The sequence below is a fragment of the Teleopsis dalmanni genome, chromosome X (genome assembly GCF_002237135.1).
Source record: "Teleopsis dalmanni isolate 2A chromosome X, ASM223713v2, whole genome shotgun sequence".
In the NCBI taxonomy this organism is placed as follows: domain Eukaryota; kingdom Metazoa; phylum Arthropoda; class Insecta; order Diptera; family Diopsidae; genus Teleopsis; species Teleopsis dalmanni.
This window is the reverse complement of record NC_051848.1, coordinates 15595313-15622780: the sequence shown is the minus strand read 5'-3', so window position 1 is coordinate 15622780 and position 27468 is coordinate 15595313. Positions and strand designations below refer to the sequence as shown.

Here is a 27468-nt window from a genome sequence, read left to right as displayed (position 1 = left end):
AATTATTTTTTTTTCATCAAAAATAAATTTTAAAAGCTCTTAAATATTAATTTTTTTCCTCTGAAATATTTTTGTTATAAATTTAATATTTAATAATTAACAAATATTTTTTTTTGTTGTTATTTAGCGCTTTTTTTTACACACATTAAATAATTTTGTTTAAAAACTTTTTGTTTTTTATATATATATTATAGATTTTATTAACAATTTGATTTGGATCCGAATCCGGCAACGTTTGTTACTTGTGAGACATGAATTTAGTAATGTTGGCAATAAATTCGGTTTATCTGTGAAATTGTCCGATGAAGTGATCAATGCAATTGATTTTTCATTTTCTCAATTTCACAAATTGTTTTCTAAAAATACACAAATAATATTTTTAATCGTTGCGGCGGCACTGCCGCCAATGCAAATAAATCAGGCATATCCGTCACAATGTGAATGGATGGATATATTTTATTCAATTTTCATTAGTTCATTTTTTCAATTATTTTTTCAATTCTAGCAATAGAATTGTTAAGTATTTACTTGCAAAATCAATTAAAAATTTCAATAATGGGTGTGTCAGCTCGACGAGCAGCACACAGAGTTCAACCTGCAGTCAAAAAATTGATTAAATGCCACACTTAAGTACTTGTTGACGATTAATTTTCATGCATTAATTATTAATGCTAGCTACATTTAATGAATTCTGCAGATTGAAAACTCGTATACCTGAACTTTGCTTGGTGAAGAAACTCATCATTTTTTTTGGTGCCGTCTACTGCTTCAGTCTAGCATTAAGAATAATATATGAAAAAGTAATAAAAAAAAATATTGTGAATTCAGTGGGAATATTCGTCTCATCACTTTTTCAACAGCATCAACAGTGTTAAATGCCACGGCATTGAAATATTGACATTTATGGGCTTCACTGGTTTGATCAAATCGTGAGACTGGATAATGGTGCAGCAGCGGAAAAGATGTTTAAAGTGGTAGTTCGAGGAAGAAAGCGTAGATCGTATCTCTGGTGAATAATCAAATAATGGAAGCATAAACTGCCTTAGATGTACGAGAAAATATATTTTAAGTGGTAGTTGGAGGAAGAAAAAGTACAGATAGATCGTGCCTCTGGTGAATGTGATTAATTAGTAGAAGCATAAACTGCTGTAAATGTACTAGACTGAGTAAGGTGAGAGCATGTAACAAAGATACCTGGAGACGAGTGGAGACGAGTGTCGGCCTTGCACACCAAAGAGATATTAGCAATAAATGATAATTGGATGATTTTGGTCTATGGTAATTGTTAAGATCAACAACAAATAAGCAACAGGACAAATTTGATATTCATCAAATCATATGCCAACGTTCATAGTATAATGTCTAGGCTTATGTGATACAATATCTCTATTAGCAAATAGTATTTATTAAGCATTAGTCTTTAATTATGAACGATGAAATCGGTACTATTTGGCACTAATATTTCTAAAGAGTTAATACATAAATTTAGTAAGGAAGATTGTGTTAATTTGTCTACACTCCATTGAATTAAAAACGATGAGCACAGAAGGAAGGCTCTAAAAAAAATAGCAGAACATTAATATGAACTTTACTTTTAAGAAAGTTTCACATTATATATTGCCATATTACACTAAAAATCGAGATATTTGGGATATATTGTTAATATTGTTAAGAATATTTAGCGTTTTAAAAGTTGCTGTCACATTTTAATGGTTGATATCTCAATATGGGTCGGATCAATTAGTTTCCAGTCTATTAGATTCGCAATAAATTTTCAATAATAAATATTCTGATGAAAGTTACAATAGTAGGGCTTTGTTTTACCAACTATTATTATATTAATTATTAATATTATTATATATAAAATATCAACAAAATGATCAATAAAAATTTATTAAATTGATAGAAATAAAATTACAAATATTATTATAATTAATATAATATTAAAAGCAAAATTTTGATACAGTAGATATTATTTTAATAAAATTTTATTCTAAATTAATTATTCTTACCAAGAGTTTTAGAAGCTATTCGTTAGCAATGAAGCACTGTATTATACCCTGTTTATTAGTGTCGGCTTAGGGTTTACGCATACTTAATTTAATTTAGTTTAATTGAATTTATTTAAAAAATTTATTTTTAATTCGATTGCAATTCGTTGCATCAAACGGCAACGAGAACGATTAAGCGAACTGTCAACATGACAGCCACGACCAAACATCCCAAAATAGATATGCACTAGCATAAAAATTCCTCAAATGTATGTTGTAGATACATAGATACAAATGAATGCATACACATATATATGCATTTAAGTACTATTTTAATAGTGCGAATAATTAATTAATTAATGCTTCATTTGGTTAATTTTGGTTTTAATTCGTTTTCGTTTGCCTTTTCACATGCCACAAAACAATTTCGTACTTTTTTTTTTTTATTGATGAATGCAAAATGTTAAGTTGTCTTTCACTCAATGCAAAACAATAAAAACCACCAAAAGTATTTTAATGGGCTGATTTGGTTGGCTTTTGTATCTGCGTATCTGCGTATCTACGTATCTACGTACTTGCGAATAAAGAATTTTTGCGCAGTATGTGGCGGCGAGATGAACTGACTGATTGACGTTTTAAGTGCAACTGATAGGGAATGCATCTGTAAATAACAACTAACAACGCGATTGTTCGTTGTTCGTTGTTGGTTGTTCTGGTTGTTTTGGTTGTTTTGGTTGTTAATGCGAAAACGTGAAATACAAAAAAAAAAAAAAAGTATCTAACTATCATAGAAGTTTCATATTAACAACTACAAAAGTAAAGAAAATTCACAACGGCAATGACAAACAAATTATCTAAAACCCATAAACTGAAAACAGAAAATTCACGCTTCTTGCGCAGCATTGAACGTATCCGAGTATTCAATAACTGAGGCGCGCTACACTTGGCATGCTCCTCCAGTGACTGGGCTCTGGTGTGACCTACCAGCGAAACCTTGCTGCAACGCCGTGTACTTCAGAGTCGATATGAGCGACTGACATTGTATCTTTGTTTGGTGCTGGTATCGGTTTACATTGCAATTGTTATCATTCCAGTGCAAAACTGAATGAATCTTTTTGTTAAGCTAATTTCAGTGTTAATTGCGCTCATTCGAATAGCTCGATAAGATGAAGCCATTTGCGTTTATATGTAAATTTTATGTACACTTTGCAAGGCATGACATACGCTAATTGACTAAGAAAAAAATCTATTAAGAATCGCATCTAGATGCATTTGATACACTTGGTTATGTAGAAATATCAAATTCAAAAAAAACATTTTCTAATGTTATATTAATCTACATTATAATAATCTAATGATTATTAACCAATTATATTTTCCGGGAACTTTTTTATTTTATGAAATAATATATGAAAAATAAAATTTTTTACTGCAGCAGCGCTGTAATGTGTTGTTAGCTGGCACTTTGCATATAGTTTATTTGAGAAATGCATATATATATTAGATTGTTTCAATACTTACTCTATATGAATAATTAAGTGCAATAGTAATTAAGTAAAATATGGTACATGTATGTAGTAGTTCTATATACTACATGTATGAAAAATAAAATTCTTCCCTGAAGCAGCGCTGTAATGTGTTGTTAGCTGGCACTTTGCATATAGTTTATTTTATAAATAAATGTATATATTAGGTCATTTCAACACGAACTCTGTATGAGTAATTAAGTAAAATAGTTTACTACATAATTAGTTCTTTTCAAATGAGTTTTGCCAAATGGTTTTGATTTTGGTTTTTATTTTATTAGTTACTTTTTATAAGTATACATTATTTCCCCCTAAAATAACTATAAAGAAGTTACCTTTTACAAATTTTTACTCTGGTTTTTAAATCATTATTTAACTAATATTTTGTTAGCATAAAACAAAATATGCTTTTACTATGTAATTTTGCTAAAGATTGCATTTTTCTCCCCAATTTAATTTGAATTTTTATTAAGCGCTCCACATTTTACGATGGAAGCTGAGAGTATTGTGGATCTGCGCTACTATATTTGCATAGCGACTGCATATGCTGCAGTAAGAAAAGTTGCTTCACCTGAACTTAATTGCAACTAAGTTGCAACTGTTGCTGCAGCAAGAAGCAATCTCGAATTCATTTACGTGCGGGAAATAAACTTAAGAGACATATAGGTTATGTTTTCTTCATTTAGTTACGATTACGCCATAAACTCAAATCATCAGAACCTTCTTCTCCACCTTGTTATCTAAAATCATGTCCGTAACGAAACGAATTAATGTGCTGTTTCTTGTCTTTGTAGTTTAAGTGTTCAAAAAGTGTTTGCCTTTTTTATGATAGTTCCACCTTAGCCAAGTTTGTTACACTCTGAACATTCAGTTCACAATAAAAGAATCGTCATATCACTAATTGGTATGGAAAATATATCTATTTGTATCCATAAATCCATATGCTTGTGGAGGAGTTCTGCTCCTCTGCTTTTGCTGATTACATTTAAGATGGATATCTCATGTAAGAGATTGATTCGTATAGGTTTAATTCCATATTATATATGACGACAAAAAACAGATCGATGAATTATGAACATAAAGAACTACGTGTTCGCCAATCTGCTTGTCATTGAATGGATGTATGCAAGATTCTCAATGAGTACTTCACCAATGGACTAAAGTTTGTGAACCAATCTTACAAGAATCATTATTGGCTATTCTCAGTTGGATAGCAATTAGAAACTTTTCCTATGCACATATGTGGGCTTGAAGCTTCTTATTCAGAAATAACCGTCTAAAGTGAGTTGTTGAACCAGAAAAAATAAATACAGTCCAGAAACTATAATGCAAGATCAGCGACATTAGACATTTATTTCGTAAGTGTCCTGAACAAAATCTGTTCTCGTTGGATCCCATATTCTTTATACAAAGCTCAAAAGAGTGTTTGGCTGTATTCCAAAAAATATCTTTAAGATTAAAACGGGTAAGAGTAGCGTGTCTATGTATGTATGAAGTATACATGTAAAGTTCTTGTTAAACCAAATCTTATAAAAGTCTCACTTTAAACAAATGGTTGACTATTTTTTCAAGAACACTGGCCCTGTATTTGTTAGAAGAATTAAGAAAATTAAGAAAAACAAACCACTATATTATTGGCTTTGAGATCTCGGTGCAAGCGAATGTTTTTTTCTACATAGTCATAATATCTATGAACTTCTAATTCCTGTCCCGTACATCGAAGACAAACTTATGGGTACAAAAATGATAAGAAGTTCAGATAAAAGAATTCAGATAAAATTGCTGATTGCGGAATGTCGTTACAAGCGCATGATTGCCACACCCACAACAACCAATATATATTTTTTTTTAAGTTTTCCTTTTAATCGTAAAAATTTTCCAAAAAAAAAAAAACAAACACTTGTAATTCAAAGTTTTTTATATATTTTTACTTGTAGTCTATTAAAATGCAGGTTAAATTCTAACGTCATTGCAGCATTTTGGTCGGAAAAATATGTTACCCCACAAAACTACATTACGTTAGGTTACATTGCGACGACTACGATGACTACGACGACGACTCGTATGGAATGATGTTATCTACTAATGCGATATTGCAACCCGATATGCGAAATAGCGTTAACGTATTGTTCGTTTGAGTGCTTATGCGAGTGCATGCATACATTTTTTATAGTAAAATCAGTTAAGCATATAATTTTTACCAAAATCGGTTACCAACATGACGCCATGTTATTGAGCTCACAATTTACAATATAAAAATATAAAAATTTTTCTAAACAAAAAAATAAAATAAAGCAGGAATTTTTATATGAAAAAATAAATGCAACGATCATCATGGAACGCTGGCGACGATGTGGAGACGGTAACGGTGACGATGACGATGACGACGATGATGATGTTGTTGTTGTTGTTGCTAGTGCTGGTTCAAGTGCCGGTTCTAGTGATGGTGATGGTGATGGTGATGCTGTTCACGGAGACATGTGAACCATTGCATACGAGTTGTTACGCGCTCGAAGACGGAAATTTCTTTAACAATATACATACGTTACGTTTGTTACGTTATTTTGCGCCAAAGGATATGCTACATTCTCAAGTACAATTTCATTTGGGATTTTGTTTGCGACTTGCGACTACGACAACTACGACGACTACGACGTCAATGACGAAAACAACGATAACAACAACGACAACAACAACAACAATGTTACAATGTTAGCAGTAAGTGACATGAGTAAAGTGGAGTGCGGAGTACGGAGTGCAGAGTGCAGAGGGAATAATGCAACACCAACTGTGTAGTGTTGTTGAGCGGCAAAGTACTTAAACTTACTCAAGCATTTTATTAAATTGCCACCTTCCTTTACGATTGTTTCCGCATTTTCATTCTATATTGTTGGCATTTTTTCTATTATCTTTTTCCGGCAGCATGGATTGTTTTTTATTTGCGGCAAAATATTTTTCTGTATTCTTGAAATTTATTTGTATTTTTGTATATTGTTTCAACTATTTAAATGTGTACATATATTTTGAGTTTAGATACTTCAGTATGGATATATGAGTGTGGATATTTTGCGCTATGTTAAGCTAAGTTGCCAAGTCTGAAAATCAGTAGCATACATTTGGGAGTATAAAGAAATGCAGACAAAATAAAAAATTAAATTGTCTGCAGTAGAACTGAACTTCTTTACTAAAATAGTTTTTATTATTGTTGTTTTAGTTTGTTTTAGTTTTTTTTGGATTTTCATATTTTGATTTAAATTATTTTCATATGTTTTTATTTTTATGTTTTTTTTTTTTGTATTTTGTATTTGTTCCTCTTCATGATTTTCATATCTTTTTGAATTTTTATTTGCAAATTGAAAGGCAGTTGATAGTTTATTTTGTCAATGCGGCAATCTTTCAACTCTATTGGAGTAGATCCAGGAATTTGTTTTTGCATGTTGTTCAAACTTTTTTATTGTAGTTTCTTTATGCTCGTTCCGAGAAAATTTTGACATAATCATGATTGGTAAAAGTGTAGATTTCGCAACGCCTATAAGCACTAAAATAGCAGCAGGAGCAGTAAGAAAAACTTAGCATATTTTTAGTCGCATAACCATTGACATAGAATTGATATGAATTTTAATAAGACAAAAGCAAGCAGCAAGCAGCAAGCAAGCAAAAAAACAAAAAAAAATAAAATAAAAGAGCGAGAAGAGAAAATTTGGAACGAGAAGAGAAAATAAAAAAAACCAAGAAATGAAATTAAACTTTTAAGATTATTATCCGCTTCCTGTTTGGCGGTTCTTAAGCTTTGTGCCACAAATAGTTTGAGACCCAAAACAGCATTATAATTTTTGATTACAAAAAAGGATAAAAAGAAGGGAAGAGGAAATGAAAGAATTCTATTTGGAGCATGTAAAGTAGCATGTAGTTGAAAATTGTGCTATTTCTTCTTAAAATTAAAAACTGAAACATATTATTTTAGTTCTTAAGCCATAAGCCGTAGTTTTATTTTTATTAACGCCATAGAAGTATTGTCAATGTATACTGGAACTTGTGGTTTAATATATTTTTTTTTCTCAGAAATGTGTTCTATGCAGATTAAATTGATTTATACTTTAATATGTAGTTATTTAGTTATTTTCTTTACAAAAGAAAAAATAAGTTGTAAGACCGCTGTGAAGGTACTACGACCTAGAAGATCTTTCATTCTCATTACCAGGTACTGTATCACTTGTAGTACTCTGCTGTGAAAAGCATTAATATGTATGAAAGCTTATTTTACAGTCCGATTTATTGTGTACTCGTCCTATATTCTTTAGGTAGTAATTGAGTCTACAGTCATTAATTCAGTGCAGGTTTTAATGTCCTTTATATTGAGGTTATATGCGATGTCTTCTACTGTCACCAACTACTACTTTTAACAAAATTTTCTGGAAAATTGAAACGGTTTCATGCACCTTTTTGGACAAACAGTATGTCCCCTAAGTCCCAATATTTAAAATAAAATAATAGAGCTATTTAAGTTCAAAGTGTTTCGAAACAAGTTTCGAATTTATTGAAAACGCCATTATTGATTTGAATTCTGCTTGACTGTTTGACATTATGAATAAGTTCGAGACGATGAGGTCGGTTTTTTCTAGTCACTATTGCAGCGTCTATGAGTCATCTTGAATCCTTGTACTGCATATCATATATCTTAGTTTTCATCTGTCTTTCTAGAGGCAGTCCGGTCATTAATGTTCACTTTTTGAAGCAAACTATATCTCAAAAGGTGCTCAAATGCTATAATCGAATAACTTAGACAATCAAGTTGCTTAACCTAAAAGTGATATAGAAAGTGTTATAGGAAAGGGATATGGAAAAAATAGACCGTTGAGTTCTTCATTAATTTCAGTAACAAATGCTGGCATTGAGTTCAACTTATAATTCAGTTCAATAGATGAAGTACAAGTAATTACTTTTCGATTATTTCTATCTCATTTTCGAGAGGTTTCGTTATTTGGGTTTAATGAGTTTTCGAGTTGCTCTAATTAACATCCGAAATGAGACCATAACTATTTATCAGTGACTACTAATATTGTAACAAAAATGATTGCCAACCACACAAATAAAAAAAGACAAAATCTATTACAACTACGATGAGTATCAATTAAGTGAATTCGTCTGCTAACGAGAAAACAAACTTGAGTACAAAAAACTGACACTGCGGAACAAAATAATTCAATAGTGTGAAGCTCTGACATGATTCTGAAAAAGTTCTTTAGTTTAGTATATTTTTTTTATTTGTTTGGCTTTTTTCCTAATTTGACGCTATAACAGCAGAAATCATCCACTAGAAATTATAACCACTTAAGTGTCAACTTCGTATCCTCGCCGCATCGCCGCATCGCAACCTCATAACATCGTATTCCAGCTGCAGTCCCTGTTTCTAATTTCGCGGGCTGTTTCGTTGGCTTCTCTGTTTAACTATGCTCATATTTTTTTAATGAGCGACCTCTAGCGGCGCCATGTTGGATTATGTTAACAACCATGATCCGCAAAAAAGTTTTTTCAGTTTGCATTTTCGGAAAAGTTTAACAAGCTGTGCGTGTAATTATGCTTGTATCCTCGAGGGATTTACGTTAATTTGAGGTTTTGTGGAGTGCGCGACGAATGTGTTTTTTATGATTTCAGACTTTCAGCTTTTAAAGGACCTGTTGAATGTAGTGGGCGAATAGTTGCATTTTAAACATTTTTGTGTAATCAACTAATTATATTTGCTTACTAGGATAGGAAGGAGTTTATGTATATATGGAATTGGAATATCACGAAATTAATTATGTAGTTTTAGTAGGGCTTGAGTTATTTTGAGGGATTTAGTTAAATACGTTGTGACTTCGTATATACTAAAGTAATTTAAATACTTATGAGAGTTCAGTTTTGTATGAAATAATCAACTTATTTATAACTGAGAGCGTTTAAAATTGCTTTAGGTTGGCTTTAGTTGACTTTTCTGTACCACATTTGCATTAATGAGATTTGATGTAAGCCATCACATGAAATATGATTTAAAGAGTCAAATTTTATTATTAATTTTAACATATAGTACAGAAACTTCTACAATAAATAAATCTCCGCCAATAGATAGTTGCGTCATCTTAGGGCTTCTTTTTTAAAATATCCGCGGTTTCTAATAGCTTAGTTGAAAGTATATTTCTGATCATTTTGAGATGCCTGCTCCTTACCTGAAAAGTATTCTTAGCAAAGGGTGCAAAGATCATCAAATGTTTCTCTTTAAAGAAGTACACTTCACGATATCACTTATGTTAATAAAGCGACGAAATTTTTCAACACAAGGCTTAAAAAAATCCACTAACAAAGCAACGGATTGCATAATGGCCACGAACGTCTATAAAGTAAGGCCTAGAGAACATTTAAACTAACATTAGTAAACATAACTAAACTAACATTTTGACCAAGGTGGCGAAAACTAGGCGAATCATTCCCAGAAAGTCACTAAGTAAAGTGTAGATACTATCATACATACACTTAAAGGGTGCAATGATTTAGTAGCTTATAAATAGTAATGATTTCATAAATAGATATACTCCTATTAACTGTTAACTGATTGCTAGAAAATAAATCCAGTAACTCTGTGATTTTAAATGAATCGATCTTAAACAAGACATGTCATTGGGCTTGCCAACAGTTTTAAGCTGTACGAATTAGGTTAAGGGATTCTGGTCAGTAAGAGAACAACCGATCTCATAAAGTGAAAAGTGCAAAATGAAATTGTACAAAGTATTAACGATATGAGTCCCTTTTTTATATTCTTTTTCACTTAGACTATCATAAACATTTTTACAAAAAATATTTTTTTGAATAGTATATCTATACAAATTCAGTCCATTTTACATTTAGAACAGTCTTTCACTGTTACACATCTCTAAATGAGATATCGACGTTGTTCAATTTTTCTCTAATTTGGGTTCCCGATCATGTTTTCGGTAATTGCAAAGCAGACGAGAAATGCCTCGGAACACCTAAACAATCTTGTCATGTCGTTGACATCATGCAAATTGGTATTAAGTTCTTCCTGAGCAGAGTTATTTGATAAAAAATGGGTAGAGTCTGCGATATGTAGGGATATGTATGCAATTTGGCCACACTCACAAATAGAAGAAAATCGAACCCCGTAGAGATATCAGTTATGCAGTAGGTTTACTTACAGGTCATTGTATTCTTGGTAACCATGTTAGGAGACTAAATCTTCCTTTCAGCCATATCTGCCACAGTTGTGGTAGGGATGAGGGAAGTGCCTCCCATCTGCCTTGCTTCTGTTAGGGGCTTTCTTTTTTAAAGAATAGCATCATAAGCTGTGCCAAAGGTTCTAGATGGTTTTAACTCTTGGGTTTATAATAATACGGTAGCACAATGGACCTATAGTCCTAAGTGAATCCCCTAGGATCGCCGACGGTGTAACTTAACCTATATCTATGCAAATTATAAAGGAGCATACATATGAAGAAGCATACCTTAGAAAGTTATTGTATATTCATCAAGTCATAAAAAACCCCCACTTACTATAATAACTATAAATTATGAACTCCTATGTTCTACTCCTTTTAGAAGACAATAAAATTTTGCGAATATTTAATTAAAATGAAATATTTCACACAAACTAAAAGGAGGAGTTAAAAATACATCATGGATAAATTTGCTACAATTAAGATTGGTGCCAAAACGGAACAAAATGGAAGCAAAAAAAGAAAAAGCGGAAAGAGTGGAAAAAGTAGGGAGACTGAATTAAAAAATGTTTCATAAAACCACAAAAAAGACGAAAACTGGTAGTGAGCGTGTAAAAAATGCATGTATCGGTCTATGCGCCGCACTAGATAGACGTGGAGTCCAGATTAAAAATTTCAGGAGTGGGTCACATGCGAGCAACTGTACTTGTTTACTATAAAAACAATTTAGTTAACAATTTAATAACATTTAACTTATGTGCATTCGGACCTAATGATTAAAGCAGTTAAGAGCCGGTCGCCTCTGCTGGGCCAAAAGAGGTGAGTTGGAGAGCGCATAACATATTTATTCATCCGAATAACCACAAAATAAAATTTGCACTTCTGACTAACATTAAAAGGTTTGCCATCGGATTCGTTGCTTGCAGTGTCCGCAATGCCGGGAATGCGGCTCTAACTTCGATATGGACAGACTGACATGGTGTAAAATTTTTCATTTAAGTTTCATATATTTTTCTAACCCTTCAACATTTTTCTGACAGCGTTTTTTTTTTCTTTTTTTTTCACTATGTTTGTTATTTCACATTTTTGACGCTTTCACGGATCATAGATCTTTTGAATTTGAATACAGCACATACATTCACATATATATATATACATATATATATATATTATATTGGTTAAAACGTTAGTGTTTGTTGCTGTCGGTGGAACATGTTGGTCAGTTAAATTGAGGTTTTTGGCAGTCAGTCTAGTCCGTTCGTATAAACTCGATTTTGTTTTGCGTTTACCGGATTGTGTGTTTATAATAAATACAAAAAAAAACAAAAAAAAATGGATATAAAAATCAGTAAAACTGTTTAAAAAAGTTTTGAATAAATATGGCCAAAGAAAGCCGAAAAAAGAAACGTCGAAAAATGGCAAAAATACACAACGTGTGAATGTTTAAATGTCAGTGGTTGAAATATTTGCTGCATACTTTTAGGCAGATAAGCTCCTTTGAGGTTTTGCACAGTTTATTTTAACATTTCCGGGGTTTCATTTGTTTGCTTAATTTGTTTTTTTTTTTGAAGTAAAATGGTATTTATATGTGTTTTGCGTTTTTTGCGTGTTTTGCGTTTTTTTTTTGTATTGAAATTCGCTGCATTTTAAAATATTTTATATATTTAAATATTTTTTTTTATTTTTTGGTTTTAACATTTATTCGCAGCAGTTAAGTTAACTGAGGGAATTTCTTTTAGTGGCTTTAACTTACCATTACGATTTTCACTATCTGCAGGCTTCATTTGTATTGGATGGTACATCTGAAAAGACACAAAGGAAAATTTTGAAAGAGCAATTAATTAAAAAATAATTAAAAAAATTTATATAAATAAATTAAATACAAATTTTAATGTTTCTTAATGTTTTTATTTAAATTCTGTTCTGTAAATTTTGACTTGGCACGTGCCTTGTGGTTAAATTCAAACTTGAATTACGTGCCACAAACTGTTTTTGGTAACGCTAGGGAAATGCCTTATTTTGAGAATTATTTTTTATTTTACTTTTGTTGTTTTAGTTGTTTTTATTGTTTTTGTTGTTTTTAAAATTTGTAACTGCTGACGAAAGTTAAAATGTTTGTGAAATTGCAAGAAAATGCAGATGCATCTTCCTCAGCGGCAGTGCTGCCAACTTGCGGTTGCAGTCGTCGTTGCAGTATAAATTTAGCTAAGCTGTCAACAACATAACTTGCAGGAACAATGAATTTAGCAGCAAGCAACTTTAACAGAATCTCTGCAGCAGAAGCTGTTATATCCTTCGATATCGACAACGAGGATGCCTTGGAATATTACAACTAAAAAAATATAAAAGAAAATTTTAGAAAAGATATCGTAGTAAGAAGGGAATTTTTTCAGACAATCTAAAATTTTCTTTTTTTTTTTATTTTTTTTTTTTGTGAATCCATTGCTGTTGCTGTTGTTGTTGCTGCTGCTATTGCTGTTGCAAGTACAATGAAATGAATTTGTACGCAGAAAATCGTTTAAACTTTTTGCTTATATGCAAATTGAGTAACGCTGTGCACTGCACTGTTATAGACATCCGATTATGGCAGTTTCTTTGCAGTCATGAACAAATACATTTTACATTTTACTGAAGGATATGGAGTTTTATATCCCCATTCTTCCTTCCTTCGTTTTTTACTTTTTTATTTTGTAAATCTGTAACAATCTACGGCAGATCGAAATAAAAAGGAGCTTATTTTTAAGCTTAACCCAATCGAGTTTGGAAAGTCAGTGCAGTTTATTGTATTTGCAAAACCAAAACTAAATCGTAATAAAAAAGTGTTTTGATTTTAACTGGCAAAGAAAGGTTAACGTTTCTTTGGTGTGAATAAACGAAAAACATTTCAGAAAAATCTATAATTATAAATCTTATATATTCTCCATGTAAACTCTCATTTCTTATCAGAGTTCGTATTTGCGTACCCATGAGCGGCTCATTTTGGCTCATTCGGCTCACGGCTCATGAGCCGGCAAAAAACTCTTTTTATACGATGGCTCACGCTCACGAGCGAGCCCAACTACAGAGCTCACGCTCACGAGCAAGAGCCACCATTAAGTTATAAATGGGCTCACGCTCGTGAGCAAGAGTATGAGCTGCGGCTCATGAGATCTCATGAGATCTCATGAGATCTCATGAGCAGCTCTTCAATATGAGCAACTTCAAGGCTCACTCTAGTGAGCAGCTCTTCAATATGAGCCAATTTTGGGCTCACGCTCATGAGCCAATTTTGGGCTCACATAAGAATTGGCTCTTGCTCATGAGCCTGAGCTGCTCATGAGTGAGCAAATACGAACCCTGTTTCTTATATATTAATTTAAATGTTTTGTAATAAATCAGATGTCGACAAACATATATACCTATCGTTATATAGGTATATCATATAACGAATTGATTTATTTGTCTCGATTCTGATAGCAAATGAAAACTTTGTCTCATGCAACACCATCAGCTCGTTAGAATCGGGAAGAACCTCTCCGAGCCGTTTGATACCAAACGAGGTTTTAGACGGGGTGACTCCTTGTTGTGTGACTACTTTAATCTAATGTTGGAAACGATAATTCGAGCAGCAGATTTAAACTGCACTGGTACAATATTCTACAAAAGTGTAATACTGCTTGTGTATATCGATGATATTGATATTATTGGCCTGAACATCCGCGCCGTCAGTGCCGGTGGTGAATGAGAACAAAACAATTGTTGACAATTAAAAGTTCGAAGTTGTGATAGAGTTTGTTTATTTAGGAACCAGTGTGTAAACACCAAAAATGAGGTCAGTCTAGATATTCAACGAAGAATCACTCTTGCCAACAGATGTTACTTCGAGCTAAGTAGGCAATTGAGAAATAAAGCCCTCTCTCGACAAATAAAAATTAATATAATTATATTACATTAATATTCCCAACTGATAGAAGACACAATAGGGTGTTTGACAGATGTCTGTTTTAAATATCTGTTGATATTCCGGCAATTTCCATATAAAAATAGTTCCTCTTAGGCATATAGTAAAGACGGATAAGGTATTTAAGAAATGCTTGATGTAGAATGTAGTGATATAGTTAGTAATTAAGTAATAAAGAATTTAGATGCATTATATAGATACATTCATTAAAATATGTTTGAATTGTATCTATATCTGTATCTATATCAAGACTTTGATAGTTTTACTTTAGTTTTTTTCGTAAGGAACACTAATTGAAGAACGAAAGTCTGGTTAATTGGGATCTTTTTTGTGTCACTATTTTTTTACTTTAACTTGTTTACTTTTTTCTTACACCATTTTTTTTTCTATAATTCTCTTCATGCATTTCATCTGTTCACTAGATTTTCTTCCAATACTCTTTATAGTTCACTTCTTTGGTACTCGTGTTTTCTCTGGAGTCAAAACTCAAGCTTTTTATTATCTCTTCTAAAAACTTATGTATTTCTCTTTATTTATTTTCTAATTTTCTTTTACTCCTACATTATTTTCTCACAGCACCACTTTTTATATCGCAACACATTTATCTTTCACACCATTTATATCTTACTTTCTGTCATTATTATGTTGAAGCTATTTGAGCGAGTACACTTGAGCACTTTTACTCTCTATTAACTTGAGGTATCTTCAAAACCCCTTTTTATCCCTCTTTACTGGATTATTGTTTATCATTTCATCAGACTTCAGGTCAGCATACATCACCGAGGAGCCTGTAACCATTCTGAGATTCGATAACGCGGTGTTGGTAAGCCTGTCAGTCCTCCCTTTCATTATTTTTTGTTTTTTCTATCTTAAACTAATTTATGTCTAAATTTATAAATTATTCTATTGTATGCATTCTCTTTAAACTTTTTATAATTTTTCATTTTCGATTTCATAACACCTAATCTTTCTTTGTTTTAAGAATATTAAGTAGTTCCAGAGTTCAATTACGTACAATATATATTATTGATTAAATGGAAAGTAATGGAAATTTATTGATGTAATATCTTTTATCTTTGAAAACCATACGAAGTATTTAATCTTATTCGTCCTTGTACCTAAAAATTACAAATATTTTGTACTCTGCACTCATAACTGCAATCCATCCAATCTGCATTGCACATTGCATTATAGGTTGCTTCCATAAATGATTCTATGCCCTACAGAGGCCACACATGTTAACCAAATAAAAAATTAATGGTATTTGTGATTATAATTCCTAGGAATTCAAGTGATTCCCTACAAAATTTCAAGTGTTCGCTCTTCGCTCTTCGCTAACTGCTAACACTTCAAGCAGCCCCAGTTTTGATTTTCAGCTATCCGATTTTAACAGAAAGAAATACGTCATATACCTATAGGGGGCATTGGGTGACAACAACGTACACTACTCAGCTTGACTTGCAAATTGTCGTGATAGTGTCAGTCAACTCATTTGCTAAGACATAGGATTTAAAGTGGTATAAAGTTTCCACTTCCGCTCTATTCCGCCACCGATGGATGACTTCTGGCAATGATGTTGATAATGATGCTTTTTGCAAAATCAGCTGAAAATTTTGATATTTTATCTTTTATTTCTACTAAATTCTTTTGTATATTTGTATATATTCTTTTGTATATTTTGTATATTCGAAATGAACTAGAGCCGGCAAATGATGTGAGCACTCACACAAAAATTATGTTAACTTCACTGACGTGTGCTTAAAATCTGCGAGGCTTCGCAGATATAAACTCATAGATGCTTGCAATTGGATATGCAGATATAAGTACATATACACATACCTATGTATATATGCATCCATTTATATATGAATGAGTGCTGCTTGCACGCTTGTTTCTTGGTTGGGTGCTTGCTGGCGTTGAAGGCGTTGAAGGCAGATGCTGATGGTGATGGTGATGCACTATGTCATGCTGGCTCCAAAGGCTTTTACCGATTTTTACCGATGTATGCATGCACTCACATGCAATTTTAATTTCATAAGGGGACTCAAATAAAAAAAAACTATTATAAAAAAGTTAAGTTATTAAAAATTAACACAACATTCGGCGTGCCAAGTCGGAAGCGTGTGGATATTAGCGGGCGTGACGGAGTTTTAATGTAATTTTTTTTATGACTCGTGAAATACCTATAATTTAAGAACTTTTTGTACATCTCAACTGCACGCTACACTCTCAATGTAAAACTATTAATTTAATTACAACAACAAATTGCACTCGCCTTGTAATTTACACTATGAAATTTTTTGAAAACAATCATTTCCGTTGCACTTTCACAGCAAAATAACACTAGGGAAAGAAAAAGCACGATGCAGACCCTGCCACAACAACAACAACAACAAGAACAACAACAACAACAACAACGAAAACGGCCAAAACAAATTAAACTGAAAAATGTTAACAAAAAAATATAAAAAAAATTTCCGAAAGAAATTACATGACCCCAATCTCCATTACAAGTATAAATATTAAGCCACCAATAACAATGCAAGCAACCAGGAGGACTACGCCGGACCACGCCGAAAGTCAACAATTGCATACCAACCAGCCGCAATCTAACTGACTACCGCCGCCGCGTACCGCGTGTTAGTTTGTTCATACCCACACCCCATATCCTCTATTCAGTAGTCGCGTCTTTCCTACTCTTTTCCTACTTCCTTTCTTTTTTTATTCCACATCACACTATCGCAACAAACAAATAGCCCAACATGTTTCATATTATTTCCGCCATGGACGCGAATACTTTCCCATTCCCCTTCCCCTTACTCTTACCCTTCTTCTATGTGCGACAATTACTTTCTGTTATATTACATTACATTATGTTACGTTACGTTACGTTACGTTACGTTACGTTACGTTACGTTAAGTTACGTTGTGTTTTGTTGTGTTGTGTTGTGTTGTGCGATGTTGGGCTATTTTTTATAACGTGACTTATAACGGTGTTTCCGTCGTTCATTGGGCAGCCTTACAAATGAATCACCGCCATTGCGTTTGCTTGCTTTGTCGACCATTTTGTTGGTCGAGCTGTGCGGCACGTATGTATGTTTGCGTTGGTAAACTTTAAGCTTATTTTAATTAGAAGACGTTAAAATGCGAAAATTACACTAAATCCTAAAAAATGGCGGCGCAAGCGGAAGTGCGAAATATGCGAATAACTGCTTAAATGATTGTTTCGTTTGCTTGCGTCCAAACATGCAGACCAAATAACGGAAATAACGTGTTGTTCGAGAAAGTACGTTTATACGTTTATACGTTTATGCGTTTATACGTTTATACGTAAAAGAATAGTGGTATTCTTTTTGTGACGGATTGTAAAATTCTTTGGCGGAGCGTTTTTCTATTTTGGGGATATTTAATATTATATTTGGTTTGCTTGGTCTGAGAGTGATATATTATGACAAGTAAAAAATAAAGAATACAGATGGAGTGCAAATTAGGAGTGGAAAGCGTATATAAGAGAGTCGTAATAGAGTAATTAAATGAATAGCTAAGAAAAAAAAAATATGAGAAAAAAAATGTGGAGAAAAAAGATATTATAAAGATAAGGAATTTTAGGCATTCCTGGATCATAAAAGTAAAAGAAAATATTACCAACGTTATGTATATACCGGTTGTACGTTCGATAGCATCTTATTACTAATTGATTTGGTGGAAAGTCTGCAGTATTCAGAACCGTCAGGTCATGTCCCATGTCCCCGGTTTTTAATGTCATGACTCATATGATATCAATCGACCTGTACATTGAAAACATAGCGGAAGTAAAATAATCTATGGCAATACATGTGTACTAACAACACAAGCGCAAAATCTTTCTAATAAAATCGATGACATTGTTCTAAGAGTGACATAGAATTAGAATTTCACTACATTTAGATATATCTCTAAGAAAATAGTAAAACACAGGATCAGTAATTATTGCCTTCAGTTCCGCAATACTATCAGATAAAAAAATCAAGCAAATTCAAAAAGCGAATTGTAGATAGTCTCATAATGTGAAATATGAACAGGTTACTTTGGTCTGAATACAATCGATATTTATCGATCTTGTAACCGATCAAACTATATCGCAACTTTTAATTTCGTACCGTTACTACTATTAGATATTTCTTGGTTATGTCAAAATGAATTGTATGATTTTTTATATGCAAATTCTAATATTTATTAACTTGCAAAACTATTCGTACTTATATGATGAGGTGAAACCTTTCTAGTTTGTCACCTTGACCAATTCTTAATGAAATCATCTACCATCTATCTTGCTCTAGTTATCTAAATATATGTAATTTATATTGAACCCAACAATAATTTGAGATTTGACGTGTTCATTACTGTCTGCAAATCTCAAAATAATCTCAAAATAAAATTTTCTGACATAAAAAATATATCCCTTGAATACCAGAAGAAAGGATAATTATATGATTAAATTAGAACTGCTTAGAACTGGGATAATTCGTAATAGTGCTTGTATCCGTATTATTAGAAAAACGCTTTCAATTTCCTTGACCGTAACAACTCTTTTCGAATATAGAACAGTTTTGAGTGAAGCCATAGCAAGTAGTATATTACAGCACTAAAGTTCAGAGCATACGGGCATACTTCTAAAAATATAGCCTCAAGCAACGGTGGGTGGACTTCACAATGAAGACTGGCAAAAAATTTCCAATGAAGAGAAAAAGAAAACAATGGATAAATGAACAAATATGGAATAAATATACCACAGATTGTCATAAAGTACTACTAGGAACTCATGGCCTGATATACAGGTTAAGAATTTTTTGCCACATACTTTTCGGCGGCATGAATTCATTATGCAGTAACTTGCGTTTCTCCCTGTATATATACCTATGTGTTAGTGTGTAGTGTCAGTGTATGGCATAGGCTAAGTCAAGTCAGGCAAGGATAAAGCGCAACAACAACAAAAGCAACAAAAATAGTATGAACTGAAAGAAAAGGGTCAGCACAAAATTGGTTGTGTACTCTTAAGCTGGAAATTTATCGTTGACTGTTTTGGCACCATTTTTCAAATGTGATTAACACAAAAATAGAGAAAATAAATATTCAGAGGAAAAGAAAGCAAAAAGAATAGAAAGAAAAAAACGTAGACGTGAATGTGCGAAAGGAAAAATTATTCTTTATAAAAATGCTGTGCCGAGAAATTAGTGATATACGCGCACTACATAGGCAAGTTTATGTACGATATTGTGGCAGCGAGGCTCTGGGACACGAAATCCTCTTAAATATGCGCAAGATTTAGCAAAAGTTTATTAAGTAAGGCGATATACTGCTGCTGGTGGTATATCATGGGCCAGATTAGCGTAAAAAATAATCGCTTTCGTGCGGGTAAATCACGCAATTTTTTCATTCTTTAAAGTGTTTAATACGAATGACACTATTGGAGCATGGATTTGTAGCAACTTTTCATGACACAAGCTGCCGTCGTAGGCCAATACTTAATTGCTCAATTTTATGAAAAACTTATTATAGTAAACAGAAAAAATTCATTTCCAAAACTTAGTCAATAAAACGTTTAATGAGTTTTCAAGACCGTCTTTATATACATCGGACGGAGTCGTAATTATGTTAGTATGTTGGGCAATGCATTCTTTGTGATCGAGATGATATCGAAGCGATTTCCTACTACTATGTTGAGGCTAATTGAGTTGAGTCAGTGCACCTGAGCACTTTTACTCTCTATTAACTGCGAGGTTTCTACAAAACCCCTCTTTGCGTCTTGACTGGATTATTGTTTATCACTTCATTAGACTAAGCAATAATTGACCTCAGATCTGCATATCTCCCCGAGGAGCCTGTAACCATTCTGAGTTAGTAAGTCTGTCAGATTTCGCAAATAATTTCAGGGCTCTATCCTTTATGTATTTTTTGATGGGATCAATCTTGAGGTCCCTGAGGAAAAACGATTTCCTGTTATTGTCAGTGTTAGTTTAAGGAGTAGTCGGAAGACACACGGTACCAAATCAGGTGAATGCTGTGCCTGATCGATGAAAATGATGCCCTTACTGAACTATTAAGTTTTCATATATATATTTGTGTAAATATATACTTTAATGAATATTTTTTGAATTTATATATCGACCTGTTTTTTTTTAAACGTTTTTTATATATTTTTTAATCTGGCTAAAGGTCACTTAACGTTCAATATTTTTTATTATACTCCATATTTTATCACAGTCTATCTCCAGTCATTATCAGGATCACGATCTAACATGAATTAATATTACTTAATCTATATCTGTGTTATCCTCTTTATTCTATCGTCTAAATTGTACAATCGTCTATATTGCAATATAGACGATAAAATAAAGAGGATGACGTAAATATAGTTTTAGTAATATTAATTTATGTAAGATCGTGATCCAGATGATGACTCTCAAGGAGAGTCGAAATATAGAGTATAAGGGACCTATAGCCAAATTTAAAAATATATAGAAACCATTATATTCTATAATTATTTGATTCAAATACAGTGCTTGGTAGCTCCGCTTTCAGTAGTCATAATTTACTGGGTAAATTTTGCATGACTAGAGCTTATCAGTGTATCACTGGTATGGATGGCATGCATCCCGTAGAATCTCACACATAGATCTGTGTAATGTGAAATTATATACACAGCTACATTTCACAAATCCTAATTAGAGCAATGAACGTAAAGGAGTGTGGCAAATTGCTTTAAAATTTTATGAACTTACCCCGTTTAAGGTCTTCACGTTATGTAGCGCATCTTGGGCTTTCAAGGCAGCACGACGGGTGTAAAATGTGACAAAACAGCAACCTGTGAAAAGATCAAAAAAGTACATGTAGTAAAATGAATCAATGGAACTCGGTAAATGGATGTAAAAAATTTTCAGAAAAATTATTCAGAAAAAGAAATCTAAATTATTTTGTTTGACGATATGGCAACACTAAATTAACCATTGAAGTCAACAGTAAAAATAAAGTTCAGTAGCGGAATATCGTTGTAGAAGTGAAAGATGATGGTGGTCAGTCAGTCCGTATTTTAAGCTGATGTAGTAGTGGTTATTCCATAAGTTGAAGTTAGGAAAATATTTTGAAGTGGAAAAAAGGACAAAATTCAAATTTTGGATACTCAGTGGATTTCAAGGATATCAAATTTGCATAGGATTGCGGTTCATTACTGTAAGTCTGTTGAGGGTTAATATTGTATATATTTAAAAGTAAATTGCTTAATTTTGTAGGTGTGATAATTATTATGTGTATAGTTACAAAAATAGTGGGTTTCCGAAAAGTTGTTGTGGCTTGTTGGCTTTAATTTGCTTGGTTTGGTTTCGTTCAGGTCTGGTGAAAAACCTCCAATTAAACTTGTGTTGTGGACTGTATATTGTGGAGTGGGCTTGGCTAGTATGGCAGCAGGTGTTAAGTTATTTACACCCGCAACCAACAATTTTGTCGAGATAAGCAGTTTAATGAGAGTTGAGTTGTTAGCGCTTTTAATTATGCCTTTCAGCCTTTAAAAAAGCGAAATTCGAGAAATGGCAGCATAAATGGAGCCAATACTACAGTATATAATTTTGTGACAATTTTAGTGAAAATATGAAATACGACAATATTTATTAACTTAATTTAGATCAAAATTAATTTAGTAAGTAGTATTCATATAATTACTGTGACACCGTCTAGGTTTATTGCAACTTAAAAATTATTATGTATTTTTTATCCTGTGGCAATATCCTTTCGTATTAGTCTGCATATCCAAGTAAATACCTATAATTACTGTTTTTATTTGTAATTTATTTATAATTACAATATACATGAGTTTCATTTGCATTCATTCAAAAATTATAAGGAAAAAAATCTATTGCTTTCTGACGTTCAAACGAAAACGCATGCAAAATAGTGATATTTCATTGCAATTGCATGCGTCATACCCTCACTTACTCACTCACTCCCTCACTTACTCATATACTGCACAATTGTTATATTCGCACCCATCATATGATATATTGTGCAACTACTACATTGGTGTGTAGTTTTTGTGTTGTGTCTTTCGTTTAAGTGAAGGACGTTTCTTCAAGAGCTGTGTACTTATGAAGCACACATAACATTTTTCATGGCATTATTGATGAAAAGTGGTTTCGTGATCTCAATAACTGCATCCTAGAACTGCAACTTCCCATCATAAACATATGGATAAGCCAGTATGTCACAAATAGTTTACGCGTTGTTGCACTAAAAGCAAAAATTTTGTTTTTTGAAAAACGTCAGAAGTGAACATCAATGATATATAAAGAAATGAGTCGCATTTGAACCATTCCAGAAACGGTTCTTTTATCAATCGAAGAATCTTCTATCAATCAATGTATTTTATTTATTATTCCAGAACACAAACCATTTGAAGCCATTTGAGATTAATGCCTAAATGAGATCCTTTACTGTACTTTCTTTACTTAAGTGCTGATTTGATATTTAAGTGACATCTCTATTAATTTTAAGTTGCACTCTAGTGTACAATATCAAATATTATAGGATTTATTTCATGCTTTGAACGCTTTAAAGATTCTATTGGAATACTGTCTTATTAGAAACGAATAGTGTTGTTTTGGTTATATTAAATGATTCAATGTTACTTGGAACTTGATCTAGAATTTTTTCAGAGGAATTAAATAATCTGTGGACTGGAGCCATCCAATCCACAAGATTAAGTTGGTCTACAACTAGGTCTCTGAATGATTAATGGTTTTCAGCCGAGAGAAGTCGCTACTAAAGCGATATTTCAAGTCATCATTAGGCTAAAGAGCTGGTTCGTTCTTACAGTTGCAGAAAGGTATCCTTCTTCAGCAGAACAAAGTTGAAATTGCTGGTGGGACATTTAATGGGTCACCATGGACTGTGTCCGAAGAGATAGATTGTCAACTCTGTTTAGAAGCAGACGAGACTTCCAGTTACAGTCTCTGTGCCTGACCAGCCTTGATCTGGGCCAGGAGGAGGTCACTGGGTGGAAAACTACACTCCCTTTCTGACTTTAGAAGGTCCTCAACGACCGATATTCTGGTTTTCATTTGGAAGACGAAACATCTTCTGTTCAGTTAGGGTCTGTTGCAGCACAAAAAATCAGCCATAGTCGCAGTGCTCCGCTCCGTTGGGAGCAGATATCCCGTTTATTCCTATTCTTATATAAAGTACACAATACAATCTGTAATTTAGCTATTATAAATCATCAATTTGTATAAATAAATAAATATAATAATATCTCTTATTGCAGTTTTCATTACTTCACATAAAATTAAAGCTCTACTTTAATAAAGGTTATCTTTCCAGTTCAATTTTTATGATGTTATTTTCCATGTTTTATTGCAAACAATTAGGCATGCTATGTATTTGCTCAGCACTTAAAAAAGGATCCCTCATAAATGGATTCTTGAATGAATTCATTCATTTTTGCAGAAATACGTTAAATTCTCCTTTAGTATTATTATTCATTTTATATAATCAAAATTAAGCACTGTCGTGTATTTTATTTATTTATTCATTATTATCACTAAATCCAATAAATAAAATAAAGAATGTTGTGACTTGTTTATCAGCAACAGGACACAATCGGGAACTTATAAGAAAATCTCTTTCTCATTATGTGCATGTCTGCGAACATTAAAATCAACTTGCTATGGGTATCGTCATGTGAACTTTTATATCTATGTGTGTATCTATATCAGAAGAGAATAGGAATTCTAGAAGTTTACACAAACATGAGAAATCGCCAAAATATAATAACAATAACAATAACAGTAGCAATAAAACAACAATAACACTAACAACAGCTAAACTAAGTACATTGTAAAGAATAATAATACCAGAAAACGACACCAGTCACGTTTCTATAAAACTTAATCCATAAGAATGTCTATAGAAAGTGAGCTAAACAAGATAGATACGTAGTACTGGAGAAAACGCACTATAAGAAGAAGTGGCAGTAGTGGTAGTAGTAGAAGTAGTGGCACAGCAACAATAAAATCGTTAAAAGGCAAACAAAAGAAAAAAGTAGTAAAGATAGGAAAATAAATGCACTTGCCTTGCCCGCTCCATTGTTCAATAATAAAACACACACTAAAATCCTACTTGGTCGCTACGTACAGGAAACGAATCAATCGAACTTAAATAAATCAATGTCCTCCAACTTCTTGCAGAGATTACGTCTTCCTTCACGAGTGCGATACAGATACGGTTTGCATGGTCGGTCGCGCGGCTGGTCAGCAGAGTACAGCAGAGCTCTACTGCCTGCTATGTACTCTGCTGTAGTGCTATGATACGGTGACGCTTATGTATAAAATGTACACAACATTAAGTTCCCATTCACATTCACTAGGATGACACTAACAACACTAGCAACACTAGCAACACCAGCAACTTTTGCTGTCGAAGAAGCAGAATTGGAGCAGTAACGTGCCAGATGCTACGTCTGTCAAGGAGTTGGTGCGCAACTTTCTTTCGTGAGCCAAAGATATTTCAATATACGACGAGACAGAAGAACGATTAGTTGCAGCAAGTGCAGTGCATTGGATTTCCCAACACTTGTCTTGTTGGCTTTGCATTTGGAATGTAGAGCGTATTGAAAAGCAAAATATAATTACCATAGATAAGTTGGAAAACGTTATAGCGTTTCCAACAGTATTAATATGTGAAATCATGCCACGAAACGCCTTTAACTCCATATCATATTTTGTTTCAACTGAAGTTGCCACCTTAAACTTGGCTAAGTTGGTTGCTCTAGAGACATAGTAGTCGTCAACAATATCAACACTATCCAGTATGTTACAAATAGTTTCCTTGCCAAGCACCGAACTGCGTGATATGCCCGCGTATGGCTTTTGGTACATAAGTGCTTGTATGTAGCAACTGCATGCATCTAACAATACAGTGCTTTATATTCCGTATCTTGTGCTTGTTGTTAAGTATTTCGACTAGTTAATGTACCCAAAAGTTTACTGGTCGATTGCAAAACTCTTATATGAATCCTTTTGTTGCCTTTATGGTAGTATGGTAGTATCTTTATCAATTTTCCATGCTCTGTGAGTGCTACTTGAAAATGCTGCCTGTAGTACGATAAAGAGAAAGGCAGGCAGTTGCATGAATGTATGAAATGCACAAAATGTGAATGCATTTACTTTCTACCAAAACTTTCAATACCTTCACTACTCTCGTGACCACTTCGCCCTCTTACCACCCTGTATCTCACCACTCGGCTAACTGAACATTGCATGGGCGTGAGCGTGAGCGAAAACATGTTATAGGTAATAGATTGTGTTTGTGCCATTTTCGCTAAGATGAAGATAAATAAAAATGTCCTGACAAAAGTTTAAGCAAAGATAAACGTTTTGCTTCCAATCTTTTGACACCCGAGAAGCAAGTGACGCAACACAATCCCAGTCAGTGTTACTTATGTACCTTGTAATAGTAGGACAAGGCGAGTGACATTCCAGAACGTTAAGTTAATTTAAGCATAAAGTAAAAACAAAAGTGAAGTAGTCGTGCACGATTTCAAATCGTTTCATAAATCAATCGTAAATACCTAAAAGTTTCCCGGATAAATTGAGAAAATACACTCCGAATTGGTGAGTGCATGAAAGTCGAAATAATCTCGTCTCTCAACTTCACACTGCGAAACTTTTTAATGGACCTGCTCAAAGTATTGAGGTGAAGCGTAATTTCAGGAATTTGTGTATGTGATGGACGAGGTTTTTGCCATGTAAAAGCACAACCAGTTGCATCGCTTTTCTCTGTGTGAGATATTGCACTTCAAAAAGGGAATAAAAATGCATACATTTTTGCATTAGGCGGCAATTCTGTAACTTCTAAAACTAAGATGACAAGATTGAATTTACAATTCATTCGCTATTGAAGGGACAAGATTTGACAACGATAATTGGGGTACACGAGAAGTTTTCTGAATTATTGCATGTTACATTATTTAATAATAAAATTCTCTGCGTGATTAATGCCATATTCTTACATTCTTAAGAGAAATTCTTATATATCGATATTATCAAAACCTTGTACTTTCCCAGTAATATACTGGTTAGTTTCCTTGCCTACCAGCTCTACAATAACGGGTGCGGACGGATGTTTTTCATTAAACATTAAATCGAGAAGATGCATAGAGCAACGGCTTACAAGTGAATTGAAAAAAATTGGAACATGGCTGTCTCATTTATGGAGTAAATTAAATTTTCTTTGAGAACTCAGTCAAATTTCCATAACTCAAAGTACCATTTTGCAAAGAAAAAGTTCGACTTATGCAGTCTTCAGGTTACAGAATTTTTTTGTAATTGTATGTAATTTGCTCTCTGAACCCTTTTCAACTCTATTTAGTTCGATTAATACAAAATTCGAGTTATGCACGTTTGACTGTATTAGGCTTTAGTCTCCAACCAAACATCGATTTATTTTGGATAATAATCTTGGACGAAATGATTATCTTAAGATATGTACGTGTCATTAAGATAATACCGATCTGTTTCCATATAGAATCTTAGGATTCAATTAAAATCTAAAATATTTACTTCTTATAAACTGATGTTGGTGATTAGAGTAGAGGATCCTTATATGTGTAGTTTATATCGATCCATAAGAATAACGCTGATAAATTTATTCATACGAATAACTGGTTTTTTTAATTTGTTTAATGTCGAATTAAAGAAGGTTCTTTGAGTTTTTGTGAAGAGTACAGCAAAATAATATATAACATAATATGTCTACACACATATATATATAAATGA

The 27468-nt window shown here is 32.9% G+C and overlaps 1 protein-coding gene across 5 annotated transcripts in view; it reads right to left on the bottom strand.

The window, feature by feature from the left end:
* Positions 1-27468, bottom strand: part of LOC119662479 (CUGBP Elav-like family member 2) — a 270546-nt gene that overhangs the window by 36747 nt on the left and 206331 nt on the right. For all 5 annotated transcript variants that reach the window (XM_038072105.1, XM_038072106.1, XM_038072107.1 and 2 more), the window contains 2 exons: positions 21427-21509; positions 12479-12527 (listed from right to left, as the gene is read on the bottom strand). In XM_038072105.1, coding sequence (XP_037928033.1) covers positions 12479-12527; positions 21427-21509 — 132 coding nt within the window. The remainder of the gene's footprint in view (positions 1-12478; positions 12528-21426; positions 21510-27468) is intronic.